This window comes from Pseudoliparis swirei, chromosome 2 (genome assembly GCF_029220125.1).
Source record: "Pseudoliparis swirei isolate HS2019 ecotype Mariana Trench chromosome 2, NWPU_hadal_v1, whole genome shotgun sequence".
In the NCBI taxonomy this organism is placed as follows: Eukaryota; Metazoa; Chordata; class Actinopteri; order Perciformes; family Liparidae; genus Pseudoliparis; species Pseudoliparis swirei.
The window spans coordinates 15768647-15790832 of record NC_079389.1 but is presented as its reverse complement, the minus strand read 5'-3'; the positions used below and the strand labels follow the sequence as shown (position 1 = coordinate 15790832).

General features: G+C 40.2%; 1 protein-coding gene across 1 annotated transcript in view; it reads left to right on the top strand.

Moving 5' to 3' along the window:
* Positions 1 to 22186, top strand: part of lrp1bb (low density lipoprotein receptor-related protein 1Bb) — a 237367-nt gene that overhangs the window by 179937 nt on the left and 35244 nt on the right. Inside the window, exons 45-64 of the mRNA XM_056434519.1 lie at positions 1655 to 1780; positions 2802 to 2930; positions 3104 to 3223; positions 3865 to 3978; positions 4187 to 4336; positions 4563 to 4685; positions 7731 to 7850; positions 8742 to 8870; positions 9238 to 9360; positions 10532 to 10672; positions 10912 to 11099; positions 12226 to 12409; positions 12501 to 12586; positions 15760 to 15882; positions 19797 to 19978; positions 20223 to 20422; positions 20857 to 21045; positions 21192 to 21340; positions 21586 to 21679; positions 21946 to 22062. Coding sequence (XP_056290494.1) covers positions 1655 to 1780; positions 2802 to 2930; positions 3104 to 3223; positions 3865 to 3978; positions 4187 to 4336; positions 4563 to 4685; positions 7731 to 7850; positions 8742 to 8870; positions 9238 to 9360; positions 10532 to 10672; positions 10912 to 11099; positions 12226 to 12409; positions 12501 to 12586; positions 15760 to 15882; positions 19797 to 19978; positions 20223 to 20422; positions 20857 to 21045; positions 21192 to 21340; positions 21586 to 21679; positions 21946 to 22062 — 2787 coding nt within the window. The remainder of the gene's footprint in view (positions 1 to 1654; positions 1781 to 2801; positions 2931 to 3103; positions 3224 to 3864; positions 3979 to 4186; positions 4337 to 4562; positions 4686 to 7730; positions 7851 to 8741; positions 8871 to 9237; positions 9361 to 10531; positions 10673 to 10911; positions 11100 to 12225; positions 12410 to 12500; positions 12587 to 15759; positions 15883 to 19796; positions 19979 to 20222; positions 20423 to 20856; positions 21046 to 21191; positions 21341 to 21585; positions 21680 to 21945; positions 22063 to 22186) is intronic.

Sequence of the window (22186 nt, the reverse complement as noted above, 5' to 3'; positions counted from 1 at the left end):
CTGATTCTGTAACTCATGGCCAATCTCAATATCAACACTTTTCAAAGTGTCATTTAAATGTTTTATTTACCCACCATTGACCTTTATCTTTTATTTCATAAACCTGGACATCAATGGTGTCCTCCATCCAGGGACTACAGATGAAGATCAGCTTCTAGCTTAACTGGTGCAATTTGAAGTGCAGTGTTCCTGTTAAATAGACAATAAACTATTAATTAAAATAAATAATTTTAGCTGATATTCGTTATTTTTTACGGGCTTAGCCTTAAAAATCGATTTATTGCAGGGGACATACATTGAGGCAGGATATTTATATGAACTTTATTTACCTGCTCTTTATGGTAATTAAAACGAAAAGCTTTCTTGTTAAAGATGAGTTAAATTAAATATTGTAGTTAATATTGGCGGATAATGTCTGGCTGCGATGTCCATAGGCTGTACTATTTAGAAGAAAATATTTTCTTTAATGCTTCTCATTGAGGTGTAAAAAAAACAGCAGGTTTGACATATGAACGTAGTCTTATTTAGAATTGCTAGAATCTTAAATTTTAGAGGTAATTCATTTAAAAAGTAGCCTATGTTTTAAAGGGACTCTCTAACGTGCCGTATACAGTTTTATTTTCAAGTCGGACAAAGAGAACTGGGCTTGAGTGTGTCCCACTGGTTGGACTCAGATGCCTAGAGCCACGCTGTTCCTCGTTTATCTCGTTATGAGAAATAATCCTCTGACCTGCATGGCCACAGCTGCAAGTCGACAGCATGCAGTGACCAACAATAGCAGATCAGATAATCTGTTTCTGCTTTTTTGTTTTGTACATTGTTAACCTCTTGCATTTTCCTTGACATGAATATCCTGAAAATAAATAATCATGCACATGTTTACAGAGGAACGATTTCTTACCTCATGAATAAAATACTCCTGGCTAGAGGTTAGGGAATAACTGAGGGTCTCCAACGGACACACACGTCTCTGGACACTTGCTCTTGATACGATGGCGCTTGTTGCTCAGCTTCTTTCTCTCAGGACTTGACAAGCACAGAATTTTTCTTTCAGGGGTTTCATGTCTGCAGTTTGGTCATGCGTTTTAAATCAATGCATGAATCCCACAGAGCTACAAAAAGCTTTTTTCCCATAGCGCCGCAGGCAGAGAAGGAACAAGAATGTTCTACCTGTCAGTGAGGATAGTGGTCACCTTCAACAACAGAGCAGGCCCTTTTATTCATATGTTGACCCCTTCTGAGCCCTTAAATGAAAACAAAATATAAGGGCAGCATTTTACATTGAAAGCAGATCCATGCTTAATATAAAAAATAAATAAATACATTTTATTTTTGCTTATTTTTGGTTTAGTGGCATACTTGTTTTAGAGCTGCTGGTTTCTGTGATAACAAGGTTTTGTGTCAGGCCCTAAGAAAGCAAGATCTTCTTTCTTAATTTACCAATCATTTAGGAAATACATTCGTCCTATGAAAAGCACAGAATAAAATGTTCAAGATTTATTTGAATATCACTCGACGAGGACGACTAAGATGATAACTCCATGAAGAATTGAACATCTAAGACTGATGACATCTTACAGACTGCGCCCGAGGGGAGATATTTCCTTTGACTGCATCTTACCGCTCAATCAATTCTTTTTGATTGTTATTAAAGGTGAGCTTTCCCCATGCCGAAACCTGAACGGAGGTTGTGGTGACCTTTGTCTCCTGACACCGTATGGAAGGGTCAACTGCAGCTGCCGGGGAGAACGTGTGCTGTTAGACGACAACAGATGCGTGTGTAAGTTATGACGGCTTAAGATTCAATTATATCACAAATGCTAACTCTTGGAACATTCTCAGAACCAGATATTTATTGTCATATTTTACGGATGAATTTAAAAGCATAGTTTAACCTGGCTTTCGTCCACACTCGGGTTAAGCTCTCATTTGTGCTGTTTACAAGAACCTTCGATATCTTTGATGCGATTACTTTGAGCCGAACACAAACAGGAAAGCGTGAATTGTCAGGAACAGAAAGTTGTCTTCTCCTCTTCAAGTTTGTTACGGTTCCAGTAGTTGTAGTCAATAGCGCTCCGGAAAATAACAAGTTTTCTGCCAGCAGATAGCAGAAAACTACATTAAAAGTATTGGCTGTCACAGTTACCTGCCTAAAGTCAAAGGACAAAAGCATTTCAATGGTATCTGGCTTCCTACTTTGACAGATTGCTGGTTGAATTGGAAATGCAATGTAGGATAGACCATAAGGTGGGAGGAGCTAGTCAAACGAGGGAGGTTTAGCCAGACTAAACATGGGAAGTGACTCAGAAGAGCTGGATGGTAACCTGGATGTCACGGTAGAGGACAACAAGCTTTTTCTTCCATTCCGCTCACTACTAGAGCGAGTTGTTTTAATTTTAGATTGTGAAGCCGAGCTAAAACAGAGACTTGTCAAAGTCTGTCAAGGTGTTCATTGTTGGAATTGTAATTGATGGCTGGAATAACTAAAAGAACAATTTTAACATGTTTTATTAAATCTGTGTACTAGATGGAATGACACTTTGCTATACAACTGAATATCAGAATGCCAGGGTTTCAAAGCCATATTTCCCTCAATCTGAAGTCGCCTATCAGGGCAATGGGGTCATTTGAATGCAATTATGACATTTACAAATGTTGAGCCGAAAATGATTTGCTGGAGTAAATGTGGAGTTCAGGACAGTTCAGGCAGCGAAATTTGGCTTCTGGGTTAACCTGCATGGAGGAAGTTTCTTCAGAGTTTGACAGTCATAGTTCGTTACCCTCATTGTTTTCCTTTGCAGCAGAAAATTCCTCCTGCAACATCCACACTGAATTCGAGTGTGGGAATGGCGAGTGCATTAACTACCAGCTAACATGTGACGGAGTAGCACACTGCAAAGACAAATCGGATGAGAAGATGCAATATTGTGGTAAGAAAACACTTGATAATAATGTAGATTGTCAGATAAAATATGTTGCGTTTATTTAGCATTCTTGGAGAAATCGCTGAAATCTGATGGATGCCTGTCACTAACATTTGTGATCCCAAAAAGTGGCAAGCGTTGGGTCATATCTAATTATTTATAAATTTCCCTCTGTTCAGACAACAGGAGCTGTCGGAAGGGTTTCAGACCCTGCTACAACCAGCGGTGTGTGGCAAGCAGTCGTTTCTGTGACAGGATCGATGACTGTGGGGATAACTCTGACGAAGCTTTCTGCAGCAGTGAGTCACAGCCGTTTGATCTGCTGTTCAATCCGTCCTGCCTCTGAGGGCAGGATCCAGCAGCACTAATGCTTTTATTAATACGGTGTGTGAGGCCACATACTGTGCGAACCTTCAATATCTAATGAGCCCCAAGATCTAAAAGAGTGCACACATTTCAAAGAGGTTTCGAACCGCCAACCTTAAAAGCTGCTCGAACAGTATTGTTATGTCTTACGTCAATATGGCCAGACTGGTTTAGTTTTTTGCCTTCATGGTGAAATATTTTCCAGTGAAACAATACAGTTGCGTTCAGTCACTTGCTGTAATTGGAATAAAGTTGGGTAATCTCAAGGTGTATATAAACTCTTCATACTGTTGCAAGCTGATTGAGCCCACAAGGTGTTCTCTTAATTAATGTGGAACTTCCAAGAAGTATATTCCACTATGGAGTGTCATCCTTAGCTTTGCATTTTCTTTTTAATTTGAAATCAACAATAGAATTCTCTCTTGCCATTATGAAACCTAATTATTGTTTTATTATCCGGCAAATTTCAACCACCCTCCAGAAAGAAGTTCAAAGTATTGTTGTCAGCTGTACCTGTAATTGCCTCTGAGTGCTGTTTCCATTACCTTTTTGAAATGCTAATTCTCTCCCCCAGATGTCACATGTGGCTCATCTGAATCATCGTGCAAGGATGGGAGCTGTGTACCCAGCTCAGCCTGGTGTAACCAGGTCATTGACTGTGCCGATGCCTCAGATGAAAAAAGCTGCAGTAAGTCCTTTAGCCCGTGATTTGCATTGCAATTATTGAAAAATGAAACTGTAAGCACACAGCTCTACCTGTGCATGAGATGGATCCAGTAACCTAAAGGTGTGCTTGTCTCTAGGATTAGATTGAAACACTGCCCATCGTACCATTACCTCCACCATTACTTCCATTGTGGTAGGACACTTATTTTGGTGCTGTGTTTTGTATTCAGACCACACAGACTGCTCTCACTTCTACAAGCTGGGGGTGATGGAAAAGGATTTCATCGGCTGTAACTCCACCTCACTTTGCATCCACCCAACGTGGATCTGTGATGGTGCAAACGACTGCGGAGACTACGCTGACGAGACCAACTGCCAGGGTGAGCGCCTTCACCGACACACACAGTGACGCACACTATATCACATGTGCATTCAGGGACAGATTAAGAAAGCCAGCTTCAATTAGAAAAGACTTAAAGAGAGATCTCATTTTCAGAGGTGATTATGACAGTGGAATAAGATGTTGAGAGAGAGCTTAGGAAAAGATAATGGCCTCAATCATTGGTAAGGCTCAGAGGACTGACTTGGTTGTGTTGTTCCTCCCAGTTTCCCATGGGCAGAAGTGCGAGGAGGGCCACTTTGCTTGTCCGAGTGGGAACTGCATCTCCAGCGTGTGGCTGTGCGACGGACAAAAGGACTGTGAAGACGGAGCAGATGAATTCCAGTGTGGTAAACCAACATATCTTACCTCTCAGGAGAGCTTCTGCACAATAAACTCAGATTATGTTTTGCTCTCTAACAGGTACAAATAGATGAGGTATTTGTTTGCTGTACACGAAACTGTCAGGATTTGAAATGGATATTTATTTTCCATTAACAAGAAAATATTTGTTTTATTGCTTTTGTCATTTTCAATTGATCCAGGCTGGCAACACTTATTACAAAGGAGGACACAGAAATAGAAGAGATACCAGTATATCGTGCCATGAGGCAATTTCTCTTCACTTTGTTTTGCCAGCCCTTTCATTGTGTTTTTTAGATCTTTCAAGTGTGTCGCTGGTTGTTTCAAAGTCTGATTCCCATCCTGAATTTAGAGTGAGGACACAATTATGGTTTTCCTCTTTTCTCTTGAAATAATGATATACAGCACTTCCTGCATTTCAATTAATTAATTGAGATATCAGTCAGTGAAACTGAAGATGGAAGTGTGGGCTCAACAGAAAGCAGGGACATATGAAAGGATTCCGCATTACAATAGCACTCCTCCACTTCCCTCACCAGAAGCAGCAAGAGCATTCTTACCTCTGCTTTAATCCGTGCAAATGAATACAGAGCTAACTGGGACAGTCAAGATCCGTCCAATTAAATTGGGGGGGACCATAATTAAGTCATGGTATGGATTAAAATAATTTGCCCTCAAAACCAATAGCTTGCACACACAGCCATTGCGTGTTATTGCTTTTGGCACAATGGACGGGGTGCTTTATATTATATGTTTTATTGGGTATAGCTAGCTGTTAAGCTTCCTCACCGTCACATACATGCACAAGGTAATTTGATCTGATGGAGTAGTCCACACACACACAATGTCAAAGCACTGTATTTGAGTTCTCAGCCTAATACTGAAAAATGCCTTTCTAGCACATAGGCTATCTGGAAAGCCAGACACAAGTTTGATATGATGTGGTATTAAAGGTATTGTTAAAATGCTAATTATTTGTATTTCCTCGCACCAGTAAAGAAACAACATATGTTTGCCTATTATATTCAATATAATAAGTATACAATTATCGCAACAATTAAACACTAAGGCTCCCTCTTGTGGCTCAAATGTGTACAACATATACACCTTTTTAAGGATAATGGAAGAAATTCAGCAATTTCTTCTGGCGACCCTAATGAAATCTCCTGCCACCTCTCTGTGAGTCCCGGCCGCTGGTCAAGCCTATTAAAGCGTAAGAACTCATGCAACCCTCAGCAGTTAGTGCTGCCATCTGTGTACAGACCTGGTATCGCACCCTCTGTGAGGTAAGAGTGATTTAGCTATTTCAATTTGCAATTATCGACACCAAACCCCTCCGATTCCTCTCACTCAATGAGGAATTTAGTTGCTTCCCTTTTCAACAGTGTTTATTGTTTACTCGGTGTACCAGCCAGACTCGAGTTGTTTAGGACTGGTGACGTCAGGGACTAAGAAGAATAACACACATCACATGTGACCAGAGAACTTGGATGTCTTTGCCTTTGAGATTGTTTGACTAAAATGGTGCTGATTTCTTACTTGTCTGCTTTGCTCTTCCTGGATAATTCACCAGCACCTTTGTTCAAATTGCACTTGCAGCAGATAGAGGAAGGCAGTTCAGTGCAATCCAGTTTTCATATTTAATGCTCTTCGAGTTATCAGATTTATTTTGTAACTTGGCCATGAATGTTGTTAGAGAGATGCATAACACATGAACAGCATTTCCATTCCTTTATATAAAATGTCATTTCAGCCCATGTGAAATGATAACATCCCATGCTTCAAATGCGCTTACATCAGAGCTGATATGAATTATGCCACGATTGAGAAGTTGTGAATAGCTTTTCAGGACAAATAGACAATATTCCCATTCCTCTCAGTTAATTAACATATAAAAAGCTCCAGCCACTAATAATCTGACTGCAAAGTCAAAGTGGTTTTGAGAAAAATTTCATTACATTTCAGAAATTTCAAATTCCACCGCTGATTAGATGTAATTTGTCACTTCACAATTATAATGCACTTTTCAACTGTGTGAAACACTATTGAAAATAAGACATTAATGACTTTCTTTGATACATTTAATTTGCTGTCGACCTGCTATTTTCTTTTACACTTCAAACAGCTGTGGAAGCAGCATTTGAAGTGCAAATTCCGTTTTACCGACAGAAAGCCCGGATAATAATGATTTCCAGATTTAGCCATTTAATGTTTATCTTATCCCTATCTTACATCTTCGTATCTCGGCATGTAAATCTGTAAGTCTGTAAAGACGCACAGCACGCATTGTGAGAAACACTCCATCCCTCCCCCCCACTCCAACTCTCTGTACTGTGGAGTGACCTGGAGCCCCACCCCCCCTTTCTTCTCTCAACATCTCATCAAAGCGCTTGCAGAGTTTGTCAGGCCTGACATCTGAGAGAACGAGACCACAGAACGACTCCCCAGGGAGAGTGGGCGGCTCAGTGACACAAAGTCATCACAGATCATGAATATATCCACATCTCACACATTAGCTTTTACACAGTGATCAGCAGAGTGCTCACTTGGTTGAAATCCAACTGTTTTTTCTAACCCATAGCAGCCTAGTTAATACGTCAATAATTAATATGTCAATAATTAATACGTCAATAATTAATATGTCAATAATTAATATGTCAATAATTAATACTTAAGCGCTCTGATATTGATAAGATATTCAGTCTAGACACTTGGGTTGGGTTCAGTTTATGTTTTTTATTCCCTGCACAGAAACCGGAAGCATTCGTCAAAATGTCTTTCTTTTGTTGGATTAAAGGAAAATGTTTTATATTATATTTACAGTCTTTTGTGAGGCAACTACACTTGTGTTTGCTGTGAAGCAGAAAAGCTTCAGAGGAAAAAAGGCCTACCAGGGGGTAAATAATAGCCAGCCAACTTGTTGTCTTCTGATTGAAAACAAGCTGCCCCTTCTATAGCGTATGCCACTTTTTGTTGTTGTTTCCTCCTCACTTTGTTTGATTCATGGCATTGAAACGTGTCGCCCTCTGCAGACTCGTCGTGCTTGTGGAACCAGTTTGCCTGCTCGAAGAACAAGTGCATCGCCAAACAATGGCTGTGTGATGGAGAGAACGACTGCGAGGACGGCCTTGACGAGAGCGTGCAGATCTGTGGTTAGTACCCTTTCAGATGTCGTGAGGAATCTGCTGCTGGTGTAAAAAGGTCACATCCGCTGTATCGCATGTGACAGCTCCATGTGTTCCCCGAGCAGAGCTGGAAATGAATAGACGGAGAGAAACAATGTTAACGAGACAACAAATGAGACCGCAGGCCGTTCTGACTATTCAAGTGGGCACTGAGGCAAATAGATTTTTCATCACCGAGGCCCAAGAGGCACAGCTTCTTCAATGGGCAAATGAGATGTGTGTAATTCATTGTGGAGTAAAATAAAAAGAACCCGACCGCAATAAAGAGACAAGAATTGCTGTGAACATTGGTTGTGTAATTGGATTGTAATGGAGCGTTAAGGAAATATTAATGAGGCCCCAAAGGTTTCCCAGTGATGGTTCTGGTCAAAAACAAGATATGCTTTTTACTTATACATGCCTAATAGATCTTTTGTATTTACCTTGCAGACAATGTTTCTCCTTGCAGACACTGTTTTACTGCTGCTCTCTTTTGTCTTAAAGGGCAGCCCGAAGATAAAGGAGAGTATTTCTGACTTAAAGAATCCACAGAAGTAATTAATTGTTTCTCAAAATAGCACTGTCATTATTTATTTGCTTGCAAAAGGGGAACTGCTGCCCGAAGTAAATTAAGACTTTCTTCGGGTCATAAAGAAGTATCGGTTTAAAACCATAGTCTGATATTTCCATGACAGGGCAGAACAAGAGCTTCACTTTGCTGGTGAATGTTCACTGACAACAGAAGGTACCATCTCAACCAAACAAAATACATCTGCTTCAATTCAGTGTCCCTTGTACTCATTCTCCTCTTTGGGGCATTTGACCCATTGTATTCTTTGGCTTGTGAAAATGGAGCATGTGGTCTTGTTTTCCTCTCAGGCTCAGTGACATGTGCTCCAGGGCTGTTCAGCTGCCCGGGGTCGTATGCCTGTGTTCCGAAACGCTGGCTTTGTGATGGTGAACGGGACTGCCCTGATGGGAGTGATGAGCTTTCTGCAGCTGGCTGTGGTAAACACCTGTTCAACACATTGAATAGCTCCCTAAATGTAAAAAAAACACTTTATGTAAACCCTGAATTATAGGCATACAACATTAATGTTATGCCTGAAATCCATTTGCAAAGTGTATTTCAGGCATAACAAAGAAAACAAGCATATAGTGGGAAGTAAGCAGTGTACAATAGACAGTTGCATTCTTCTCTAAGTGATGTAATCCTGGCTTCCTTCCACAAATAAGTTCAAACTTCATTTATCTTACTTTGATTTGACCTAAAGGTTTTCATTGTAAACGTTTTACACATATTTCATGCCATGTTAAGGAAATGTGTCTGTCCATTGATTAGCCTTTGAATTGAACATTTGTTTTCATGCCCTAGCACCAAACAACACGTGTGATGACAACGCGTTCCGCTGCCGCAACAAAGCGTGCATCCCCCATCGATTTGTCTGCGACCACGATGACGACTGTGGAGACGGGTCTGATGAGTCAGTGGAATGTGGCAAGTGCATTTATTTTTCTTTAAACGAATAAAGTTGAAGTGAATAAAAGTCAAAGTCACCATGCAAGCAAATGAAGCCCAGATCAAAGTCCAGTTAGATCTGCCAAATTCTAAATTGTGACCATTATTTTAGCAGCAAACAACTATTTACTTTGAAAAGATCATTGGTGTCGTGATGTACATGTATTGACGATAGCTGTGACATGTATAACGTTTGATGATATTGTGTAAATCATCGAGCACTTGACAAATTGCCGTTTTGTACAGTTTTTGTACGAGATTCTCTTTCCATCCCCCAATAAATGCATTTTTTATGTAATTAATGAGTCGAAAAGAGAGACAAATCAAGATGTTGAAAATGACTGATTGATAGAAATCTTTTGGCCGAGCTAATCCTTGGGTGCCCATCCATCATAGATATGCTCTGAATTTGGAATTAAGCACCGTTTCAACATATCATAATGTGTTAAAAACCCTAGAGGACCAACATTAAACAATTCTTATTAATTATACAGAGTTTTGATAACTTGCCATGTAAAAATTATACACAAGAATATTGAAGGAGAAAAAAAGCTGTGTTCATACAATCACTGCATTCCCTGGTTCATAGCCTGTTTTTTATGAAGATTTATGAGTTACAGTATTATATTTTGTAATGACAGAATGATTATCTATGTAATGGGATTTATATTTGATACATATTCTTATTTGTTATGCTATTAAAATATTACAATTCTTAAATTAGGTATTTTAGGCCTGAGTTATAGAGGGTTTAAAAAATAAAAAGATTTGATACTATGGTATTTATAAACATCAGGACACCCAGGTTTATAGTTGGGTATATACAATTGTTGGTGTCTCGATTCGAAGAAATTCTCTGTCACAGCCATGATTTGTGCTGGTGCTGATGAAACATTTATTATTGAAATATTGGCCAATGCATCTGTGCACACCGTTCAGCCTCCAGATGGCTTGATGCGTTAATCAGGAATGATTCTACATACACTCTAACTATGAGGTTGCTTCAATTAAATATGAGCGATGGCTGTAGAAAGCTTTATTTTCCACTGTTTGCCCTTAATTCTGATAAAATCCCACCCTAAATTGAAGCTGGGTCACTGCTGAGCGCAAGTATAGCTCGATGAAAAAGTGTCTGTCTCTCTTTCTTCAGTCTATCGCTCTTGTGGATCGGAGGAGTTCCGCTGCGGGGATGGCCGGTGTCTTCTCAGCTCTCAGTGGGAGTGTGACGGCTATGCAGACTGTCCCGACCACTCTGACGAACTACCTTTCAACCTCAAATGTCTGGCCGCAGGTAAGACTGCTGTTTGGCTCGCTACCGGAATCTCTTCATCAGTGTCACCAGCTGCACTGCTCACACAGGAAACTGGTGGGGACATATGAGAGAAACAAAAGGCACTAGAAACAAGAGAGATTTCTTGAAAGGAATGAATCTGTCGAGATCCATTGTCTGTCTCGTCAAAGACATTCCCCAACTTTGGTGAGAAATTAAAAGGCGTCTTGCCACTGACAGTCATGTCTTGCTCATTTCAGGAAGCTTGTGCAACGGCTCCTTCTTCATGTGTGCAAATGGCCGCTGCATCTCTGAGGGGAGTCTCTGTGATGGGAGAGATGATTGTGGAGACCAGTCAGATGAGAGGAACTGTAATGTGAACGAATGTTTGAACCGCAGAGTCAGCGGTTGCACGCAGGACTGCCAAGACCTTCCGGTGGGCTTCAAGGTAAGTGACCAGCGGACTAGTCCTGGTTTCAGTAGCTTGAAAGTGCTCTCCTCTTCAGAATTACTTGCTGGCTACAGTTAGACCTGAAAGCCTCATTCTTCCAGTAAAAGCCTGAATCAGATGGAAATTGAACCATATTTTTTTTGTCATTAAGATTTTTTATTTCATTTTACTCTCAAACATTCTGCAACATTGCTGTACATAACACACTATCCGTGTGTTCGTCTGCAGGTAACAACATCCACAGACAGAGGACTGAACTTAGTATGTTTGGCGACTAAATATAACCCCATCTCGAACAACCTAGTCTCCGTGGTTTAATGTTAATGTCAACTTTTCTCATAACTTTTCACAAAATTAAACAGATAAAATGTGTCGTAGCATTGACACTTTTTGTAATAACCTTGAATGCTGTGAGGAGTCTCCAACAACTGTCTGATGTCCAATGGTGGCATGTGATATCAGGGTTGAATCCAGTTCAAGGCCACGTCCGCTGGACTACTCAGGTGGTCATCACTGTTGTCAGACTGCTGCAGTTTATGCCTTCGTCCCTGGATTTCCCTTTCCGTCTCTTTCATGAAACGTGGATAACTTCATACAAAAACTGTCTGAAAGCACAGAAAACCTCTCTTCCCTGTCATGTCAGGGTTATAGCTGGACAAAGAGCACATCATTGCAACCCTTGGCTCATCCATTTGTGGCCTGAACAGGGAAATCGGCACTAAGGCCCTCAAGGTTATAACTGTGGATAAAAAAGGGATTTACTGTGGGTCCATAGCAGCTAATTCAGGCACAACAATCATGTTGGGGGGTGTCCAACTGGTGTATGATGGATTTTTTTTATTTTTGAGCCAAAGTACAGAATGTCTATTTCACAGCTTTGATGTCATTATGTACGTTGGATGCCAGATTTTGAGACATTTTCATTGCTGCATTTCTTAGAAAGTGCTCTTAAAATCTGAAATATTCTGTCTGTCGCTACAAAATTACTGCAAAAGCACAGCCGGTTTAGGTGCACTGTTTTGAAATATTGATTTAAATGATTTGTTTTATAATTCATTTGAAATAGTTAAGTGGGAACAAATTTGACTCTAATCTTAACAATTGTTGTGTTTTTTGTCATTAGTGTAAATGCTGGCCTGGTTTCCACCTGAAGGATGATGGGAAGACGTGTGTGGACATTGACGAATGCTCCACGACTCTTCCTTGTAGCCAGCGCTGCATCAACACTTACGGCTCCTACAAGTGCCTATGTGTGGACGGCTATGAAGCCTTGAAGGTCAACCCCAATACATGCAAGGCTCTGTCAGGTCAGTCCGATTTTTCATCCCACATCTTACAGAATATTGGCGCGTAACTGTAAGTCCTACTTCCTCTAATGCCGTATGTTCCTCATTTCAGTTGAAGAGCCTTTTCTCATCATGGCAGACCACCACGAGATCCGAAAGTTGAGTGTGGATGGTTCAAATTACACCATCTTGAAACAGGTAGGCAATATACATTACCCCCATTGTGCCTGAAGGGACGCCATCTTATCCACTTTTTTAGTTTAAAATCTTCCCGCCCTGTCGGTCAACTATATATTGAAGAATTGTGGGTATAGATTTATACCTGCTAAATGTGTGGAGGAAACAGTACCTTTGCAGAGTGTAATAGTGAAGGCAATCTTGTGTATTACGATAACATAATGAAAAATAAAATTAGGGTTTTTCGGATTTTAAACAGGACGCACTTACTTTGAAAAATGTGGCGTCAGTGTGCTCCAGTCTACTTAACCACTGATGTTTGCTATTCTTAATAATCTCAGTTGCACATTCTTGAAAGAGACACGCTGAAAATATAGTATGACTTCACATTCAGTAATACCTGGCAAAAATAATTTGTGTGTAGGTGATTTTATGCCACGGCTTTAAGGAATTATATTCACCAGACAGTTTTAGGATTCAACCTGCCATTTGGATTGTTCTGTTTAAATGAGATGTCCACCATCCAACATATTTCCTAAACCTCCCCACGTGGGCAGAGGAAACTGAATCACCCTGTGAAGGACCCCATGGAAAAGCTATTTCAATTATGACGAGATGTCATCTCAGCTGCTCTGGGCGATGCTTGAATCTGACCGCTGATAATCACAAATGGTTGACTGTGATTTACTGTCAATCAACCTATGGGTACTCTACAGTCTCCTCTCGTATGGTCATATTAACCTCTTGACTGCATGTACTCTACTCTCTGTATCGGACTTCTCATCAGCCACAACTCACTTTAATCTCTGCATGTTAATAGAGGCCAGAGAGGGAGTTATGCACATGGCTTTACTAAGTGGCGGTGGATACTTGACTGTACTAATATCACTTTACCACACCGTTACATAGGCTGTTCAGAATATCTGTAAATTATATTATTTAAATTTACAAAGAGCCAATCATCACCCTTATGTATTGATTTTGCTGTTTGCATTTATGTGTCTTACCTCGACGAGCACAACTCACTCTAAATATAATGGTATCACTCTAACACATTGTTCCAAGACATTCAATGTTTTTCAGAGCTGCTCTGTTTCAGTTCTCTTTTGTCTTTTTACTTTTCGTGAACTGCTATTGGAAAGCAATCAATAAATTCAGGCCACCAAAAATATTTTACAAATATGCAACTGTGGTGTTGAAAAAATAATTAATGCTAAATTTGTCCATAAAGTAGTGTGGAAAAATACTTAATGCCAGAGTTGTACATGAAGTACAGCATTAATACTTTTGTGTATGTCAAATATATCGGTATTCGAAGGTTGTGTTTAGTTGCCAGTAGCCAAATCAAAGTAGTACAGGAAGTACAGGTTTTATTTAGGTGAAATATATCTTGAATCTGTAAGTTCCACAAAGTTGTTTGTGGAACAGGACACATGGTATGTTGACAGTGATGTTGTTTTGAGTACTTGCACTGTAAGCGCACACATTTAAAAAAAAAAAAATCTATTTTCAGAATCTATTGTTACAAGCTTCTGATTGATTATGTGGTTTGTTGTTCTATAGAACGTGTACAGGGGAAATGAATGGGAGACGTATTTCTGGATAGAGGCACTGATGAAAAGGCCCGGCGGGTTTCATGTCTCTAGCTGACTTAAGAGTGAAGAAGGGTTCCCTCAGGACATGTTGGCACCTGTCTGTGAGGGTGCTGATGATCTGATGAAGATGTCTCATTTTGCCTGTCAGATTATCTGACATCCATTGTCAGCACCCATCGTGTGAGACAACAGGGTGGGGGCACTTGTTTAATGAGCAGCTCTGTCTGAATGACAGGGGGGATCAAGCGAGCCTAACAAAGTAGGGAAGTAGCTCACTATTCTGCTTGTATAGGACTTCAACTTCACAGAGCATTTGAGACTTCACTGGCTCTTCAAATGCTCTATATAGCTGCAAGCATTGGGACCTATGGGAGAACCTCCTAAATCAATATTGCCTGTAGAGTACATATCACATCACACACTGATGCTTGTTTGCTATGTTTCTCATCCTGTTGGTACTCCCATCTGTACCAGCACAATGATTTCCTGTGCTACTGGTATGTGGTTGCCATATTATTATAATCATTTTATTTTTTATTTATTTCAAGGCGCGCTCGCACTTTACAGGTCCAGAGTCAATACACACACACAACACACGTGGGTGGGTACAATACATCAGTAGCCTGTGCTGCCCTGGACTGGGCACAGGGGGGCAGGCAATCAATCGTGGCCCGCCCCCGCCCACCAACACACATTCACATCCATACGAACATGGTGGTGAGGGGTGAGCATGTCTTGTGATTGGTGGGGGTGGGGGACCCCCGGAAAAACCCACGAGGCACGCAGACGAGGGAGAACATGCACACACAGAAAGGACCTGGAACGACCAGGTTTCGACCGGGATTCGAACCCAGGGCCTTCTTGCTGTGAGGCGACAGTGCTAACCACTGAGCCACTGTGCTGCGTCATATGGGGAAGAAAAGATTGGTGGGCTGAGAGTATCTGAGGATTTTTTGGGGGGAATTTCATAGGCATTTGACATAATGCATTGCACTTAACCTCACTGGGTTTGGGTTGGATTGGATTGGCTTTTTTTGACAGAGAAAAAAACTATATTATATTAGCATTGCAGCAGCTCCTGTCCTGTAAGTGTCTCCACAGGATTCATGGAGGTAATGTTGAGTATTGGTTACCTGGGTGTTTGGCAGCTCTCAGAACACACAGTCACTGTGGTCACATACTTTAAACTGAAGAAAATGGACTTGAAACATAAACATACACTTTGAGTAAAAGGTGAGCCTTTACACCGTCTGCTGTATTATATATTTATTTATTTATATTTCGCACTTCCATTTATTTATGTCCCTGCTTTCTTGATTACATTCACACATTTAGATATCTATATTGTATTAATGTTTATATTTTAGACCTTACTTACACTATCTATTGCCATAGACTTTTACAAATATTTTTACCTGTGTGATTTTTTTATTTCTCTCTCTCTATATATATTTGTTGTTCAACTCTTGTTATCAATAAAAGTGTCTCCTAATAATCTTTTCACCCTCACACGGAACTCATGATCTCTTGTTGTTTGATAGCCAATCAAAGGAAACATGACATTTCAATATCCTTGTGCTCTCTCCTTTGTATCCTCAGGGCCTCAACAACGTCATCCACATAGACTTTGACTACAAGAAAGAATTCATCTATTGGGTGGACTCAACCAGGCCAAGTGGTCGAAAGATCAACAGAATGCGCCTCAATGGGAGCGACCTCAAGGTACCACAGGATTTAGTTGCTGTGACTGCATGCCATGAGGTGCCTTGTGCCAATTTACCCAACATGCATTCACTTCTCTCTGCTTGGTACCTGTCCAACTTGTATTTATGAATCTCTCCTTGCTTTGTCCACTTGTATTGTTTATTGTTTACACTTTTTTTAATCCTTGGATTCTATTCTATTACATAGTGTCGTCTCTTTTAGTTTAAGAAAAAACGAGCCTGTTGCTTTAAGTGGTTCATCATCGATGCTCAGCCAATGATGGACACCTTTTTACAAAGTCAATATAATAGATGTGTTCTGTCGGCAGCCAACGGCCTGTTATCTTGACAACAATGAATGTGTGTTTGTATTCATAGGAATAGCATCAGTAGCTTTCAGATGAATGTAATAGGCCTTATGACACAGTGGTTCTGTCTGGTGATATCACCAAGGTTCATCAGGGTTGTGGGATGGAAGCCCAGACCCCGGGGGACACTCGGACGTCAGCAGGACACCTGCTGGGCCCGCATCTCATTAACATTGGTCTATTTATTTGGCTCATTCAGCTCAATTACTAGCGCTAAGCAAGAGGAGAATCTGTCTGAGACACGGATCGAGTAGCTTTTCACATTGAGTTAATTAAATAAGCCAATGATTTCCTGTGCTACTGGTATGTGGTTGCCATATGGGGAAGAAAAGATTGGTGGGCTGAGAGTATCTGTGGATTTTTTGGGGGGAATTTCATCTGACCAACGCAGAGATTAATTACATTCTATGGTTTAATTAAAACAATGTAGTTTAATGATATAATTTATTTTGTTTATCTTAAGTACACTTAAGTTGCACTGTATGTGGGTTGAAACTTTGAAGGATGTTGCTGTTATCTTTCGGCTAATCAGTGATGTCCCAGCAGGTATTTTGATTTGTATAGCTGAAAGAAACCAGTGTTTCATACTTTCCTCCCATGAAGTGAGATGCTGTCATTGTGGAAACAGTCAGTGTTACATGTTGCCGTTGTGACAAAAATATCGCCTTTTAGATGTGAAAACAATTTAGATTGGTCCCATAATTGGAGATGAGTGATGATGAGTCTTCTCAAGTAGAACAAGTTCCACTTTTAATGGCTGAACAGTCAAAAGTTTCGTGAGATGGCTAGACTAACGTACATTTTCACTTGATTCATTGTCTTTTGATGAGCCTCATCTGAATGTTAACATTCCTCCCACGTTCCTTCAGAGCAACATAAAGCAATCTTTTTGATCAATAGCGAGATATTATGAATATGTTTTGCCAGAGGAAGCAGTTTGGATGTATCCTGCAGAAGGAGTAATGCTTTAGTGACTGTTTGTCTAAATGACTGCTTAAGGGGCGGCTATAGTCTTTTGCCAAAACATATACTTTCTTGCAAACGGTGACAGAAAAGGCCTCAAAGCACATCGTCTTACTTAATGACAGATTGCATTGTTGGCATTTCCATTTCATATTTTAGTAAAAGGGGGGTTTTAAAGGCATTGGCTGAATCTGCCAGCTGGCACAATGACTGTTTATTCTAAACAATAGACTTAAAGGCCAGATAGGTTTTGGGATATTGATGGAGTTCCTAGAATTAGTTTCATTTGATAAATATCTTCACTTATATTTTAACCAATTGTCTCTCAGAGATTAGCGCAGTGAAATAAACAGAATCAATAATGTCTCTCCGCTCTTCTTGTTGATCACAGTAGTGACATTTAAACAGTTAACACATACAAAGGGGAACTTTTAAGCAAATCGACTAATGTGTTCTGACTGAACATACAGTTCAGAGTTCTGTATTACCATTTGTTTGCTCGACGTAGATCAGGCAATGCAGTCCCTTTTTAGTAATCCCATCCAAAAAGTGTTTAATGCACATTGACTTGAGCTTTTCACTGTCGCTGTTTTAGCAGCTAGTACAGCTGTGAATGCAAATATAAATGTGTTTTCATGTGATTAAAAATCACAACACGTTTGTACTGATTGAGATAAATGATATGAGTACTAATGTCGCCACTGTAGCTACAGCAGAAGGAATGATTTGTGCACTCCGTCTGTAGTCTCCATTATGAGAAATGTGTTATGCATAATTATGCATGGGTCAAACAACATTGGTAGCTTCATTATTAAGTCTTAGATATAACTGCTAGATCTGGTGAAATACTGCACATACTTCTTGCTTAACACCAAACTCTTACATTCATTCACAATGAGTGGAATCATTTGGGTCACAGAGGACATGCCAGGAATCCGGCCTTCAACAAAGATCTCATGATATTGTTTAACATTCAGCAAAACTCTGAGCTGTCACTTAATGCAATATGTAAGGAGCTCAGAATGTCTTTCTCCATAATGTTGCCTGGGAAATATTGTGCACACATAAACATACCTAAATATGGCTTAGTATTAAGTACAAGAAGCACAGACGGCACATTTCCATAGTCATGCTAAAAATATCAGAATTTTACACATGAAATTAATGATATATTTGATCACAGCTGACTCGGTGTTCTGTATAACTTCTTTTCAATCTTTCAACAATAAACCTCGAATACAGGGTCTGAATACATTTTCCAGTGACATCTTACCCCCAGGAAATGCCCTGCTGGAGGATAGTACTGTCTGACCGTTCATAGTGTTGTCGCTGTTTCAGCACGAGTAGCACTTTAAAACAACTTACTCTAACATCAATTTTGGAACATCTACGGATGACGGGAGAGCATTTATCTTTGTTTGATACCATTAAAAGTAATGTGAGGCTTTGACGTCGACTTCCCAACTAATTTACAAGAAGACGGAGAGAAAATTGTACGGTAGATAGAGAGCGAGCTGAGTAGGCGAGCATTACAAGAGAGAGACTGTGCTGTTAATGAGAGAATAAAAAGTTATTTTCTGATTGTTTCAGAGCATGTACATTGTCAAGAACAAATACATATCCATCCAACACGCGACAGTAGTTGTCGCAGTGAAACAGAACATAACCTTTTATGTATGTGTTTTCTTTATGAGATGGGTATGCACACTGAACTGCAGGCTACAGGACTGATGCTACCTCCATAACCCTTGTCCTCATGTCATGTTGCTTTTTCAGACATCAGAAGACTTTTTTTTTCAGATCTTTAAAATGCAATGGAAACGCTGAAGGCACATTTAATTATTGTATTCTTTTATTACAATGGCAACACATGTATATCAGATCTAAAACAAATCACAAGAATCCTTTCAGCTGTGAGTTTGATGCGGTTGACATTTTATTATTACCTTCGCATTGAAAATGCGGAAGGTTATGTTTTGATCGCTGTGTATTTATTTATTTATTTGTATGCGTGTTACTCTCATAACTCAAAAAGTATTAAACCGAATCGCATGAAATTTGGTGGGATGTTTGGTTATTATCCGGGGACCATTTGATTAGATTTTGGGATCGATCGGGTCAAAGGTCAAGGTCATGAAAAGGTCAAAATCTTCTTTTTACCATAGCGCGGCCAATTTTTATCCAATTGGCATGCAACTAATGCCAAAATGTTCATAATTAAATGCACAATCTTGTGATATGCGAAGGTATGCACTCTACCGAGTGCCCGTTCTAGTTGTATTTGTTTTGATGGAGGAGAAAATATTGTTGCACTGAGACCTTACTTGGAGGCCATAGATTGTTGTTTGTTCAACAAAAAGTGATTTTGATTCCTGTCAGGGTTGAAATAAGTTGCTCCTACCTTCCTTTGAACATGCTCTTTTGTTTGACAATAGCAAACTAATGCAGGAGACACTTTTGACAATATGTCTTTATATTTGTTACTTATATCAGTTTTATTTTTTTTAAATAATTTTTGACAGTCATCCATGGAAGATTTGAGAGCAATACTAAATAAAAGTAAAGCTTCATAAAACTGACCTTTCTCTACCTGTGTTACTAGATAGTCCACAGAACAGCAGTGCCCAGCGCCTTAGCAGTGGATTGGATCGGAAAGAATCTGTACTGGTGTGATTCGGAAAAGAAAACCTTAGAAGTGTCCAAGGCCAATGGCCTCTACCCTACTGCCCTGATCACATCTAACCTCAAGAACCCCACAGATCTAGCCCTGGACCCCCAGACAGGGTATGTTTATTATCATTACTGTAAAGCTCACCTTAATGCTTGAGTGTTTTCTTAATAAGGATTGGTTTCACAGCTTGAGAGTGAGTGGAGATGGAGTTGCTCCTTTCAGATTATCAACCTGGAAACTGTTACATCCAGCTTTCATTAGAGGAGTTTCATTTTGTGTCGGTACTAATTATGCATTCACATCACGTTTTCCTGCTAAAATATATAAGTCTTTGAACTGTGTTATACTTCTGACTAGGTACGTGTTCTGGGTAGACTGCTGTGAACCCCCTCACATTGGGCGTATCGGCATGGATGGCCGAGGGCAAACGGTTATCATTGACACAGAGATCTATAGCCCCACTGCTCTCACTATCGATTACACCAACAAAAGGCTCTACTGGGCAGACGACAACCACATACTGCTTGCCAACATGGATGGCACCCAAAGACGCAAAGGTGGGACTAAGGTGTTGTCCATATTTAAAGAAGAGTTTAACATTTTGAGGAAGTACACTTTGATATCCTCCCATATATGTTTAATGAGAAGTTAGAGCCAGCAGTTGATTAGCTGAGCACAAAGAGCTCTACCTGCTCCAAATCTGACATTTAAATGATCTTGTTATGTTACACCCTATCGCGCATATTTAGACTTAAAGGACGAATCGCTTTGAAGTGACTGTCAGTCCTACTATTGTTAGTGACAGTAAATATGGTGTAGGGGTATTAGCAATGAGAAGAAATATGTCATCGTCCGTTAACCTGATAGATGAGGTGGTTGTGGCTGTGAATGATTGAGAATGTGAATACTTATTGCAAAGGAATTTGTTAAATTGAATTAAATAATAATAATTTAATTGAAGCATATAACGGATTTGTGTTCCCCTCCTCAGTGTCTTACGATCACATCCAAGGGGTAATGGCTCTGACTTTGTTTGAGGACTTTGTCTATTGGACGGATGGGAAGTCCAAATCCCTACGACGTGCTCATAAGACTACTGGTGCTCAAGGGATGGAGCTCCTTAACTCCTGGCAAGCCATCAAATCCATCAAGGTCTACCACTCCCTGCGCCAGCCAGAAGGTACGAAGTCCATCTGCCATCTCGTGTTCATTCTGCTCTCTCATACCGAGCAGTTGTTGCAGGCTTCATATTTAGTTTTAAGAAGGAAATTATTCATGTTTATTCACAGTTTGAACTCAGTTATGTCCTTCTGCTTTTCTGTACAGTACCCAAGCACCAGTGTCAGATTGCAAACGGAGGATGCAGCCACCTGTGTCTTCTATCCCCCGGCGGAGAACACAAATGTGCCTGTCCCACGAACTTTTACTTGGCGGCCGACAACAAGACCTGCCTCTCCAACTGCACTTCTAGTCAGGTCAGCCATCTCTCCTCCCACTTCTAAGTTTCGTTGTACCAGGGTGATGCTTCTCTATTCTGACCAGTACTTTTCCGCCCACGAGCAAATTGCTTTACTCCAATACACTCTCCTCGTCGGTCCGAGGAAATGTTTGTGTATTGATTTTGGCTTTGAAGAAAGTTGAATCTTAAGAGAAGAATGCAATATTCATATTGACTCCAAATTATGGGTTTGTTTTTTATATTTTTCTGGGTTACTAATAGTTTCGCTGCGGGACAGATGAGTGTATCCCTTTCTGGTGGAAGTGTGACACGGTGGACGACTGTGGGGATGGATCAGATGAACCTACTGACTGCCGTGAGTGTCATGTTGTTTAAAGGATGGCTTTAAAAAAGTGCTATTGTAAACCAGGACAAGTCCTCTTTTTGGTCAACTTTGAGTGATATACATATTACATTTGAGTATTTTCCTCTTTTAATTGAATGTAGGTTTGTTGCCATTGTTGTTTATATGTTTAGCACTCAACAGCATTTACTCAATGCTCCGTAATGATTTATATGTTCTCTGAGTGAACTCTTTTAGTACATAAACCCGAACATATAGTTATGATTTTTTTCCAACAGCTGAGTTCAAATGTCAACCTGGCCGTTTTCAGTGTGGGACTGGCCTTTGTGCTCTTCCCCCATTCATCTGTGATGGGGAGAACGACTGTGGAGACAACTCGGATGAAGCTAACTGTGGTAAGGATGGAACATCTAAGAGGAGGATTTTAACTGTTGGTAACCGGTGTCCATTCTCACTTATTATTCTATTAAACCCCCAGTGTCCATTGTGGCACTATATAATTTTCTTTTGTCAATGTTA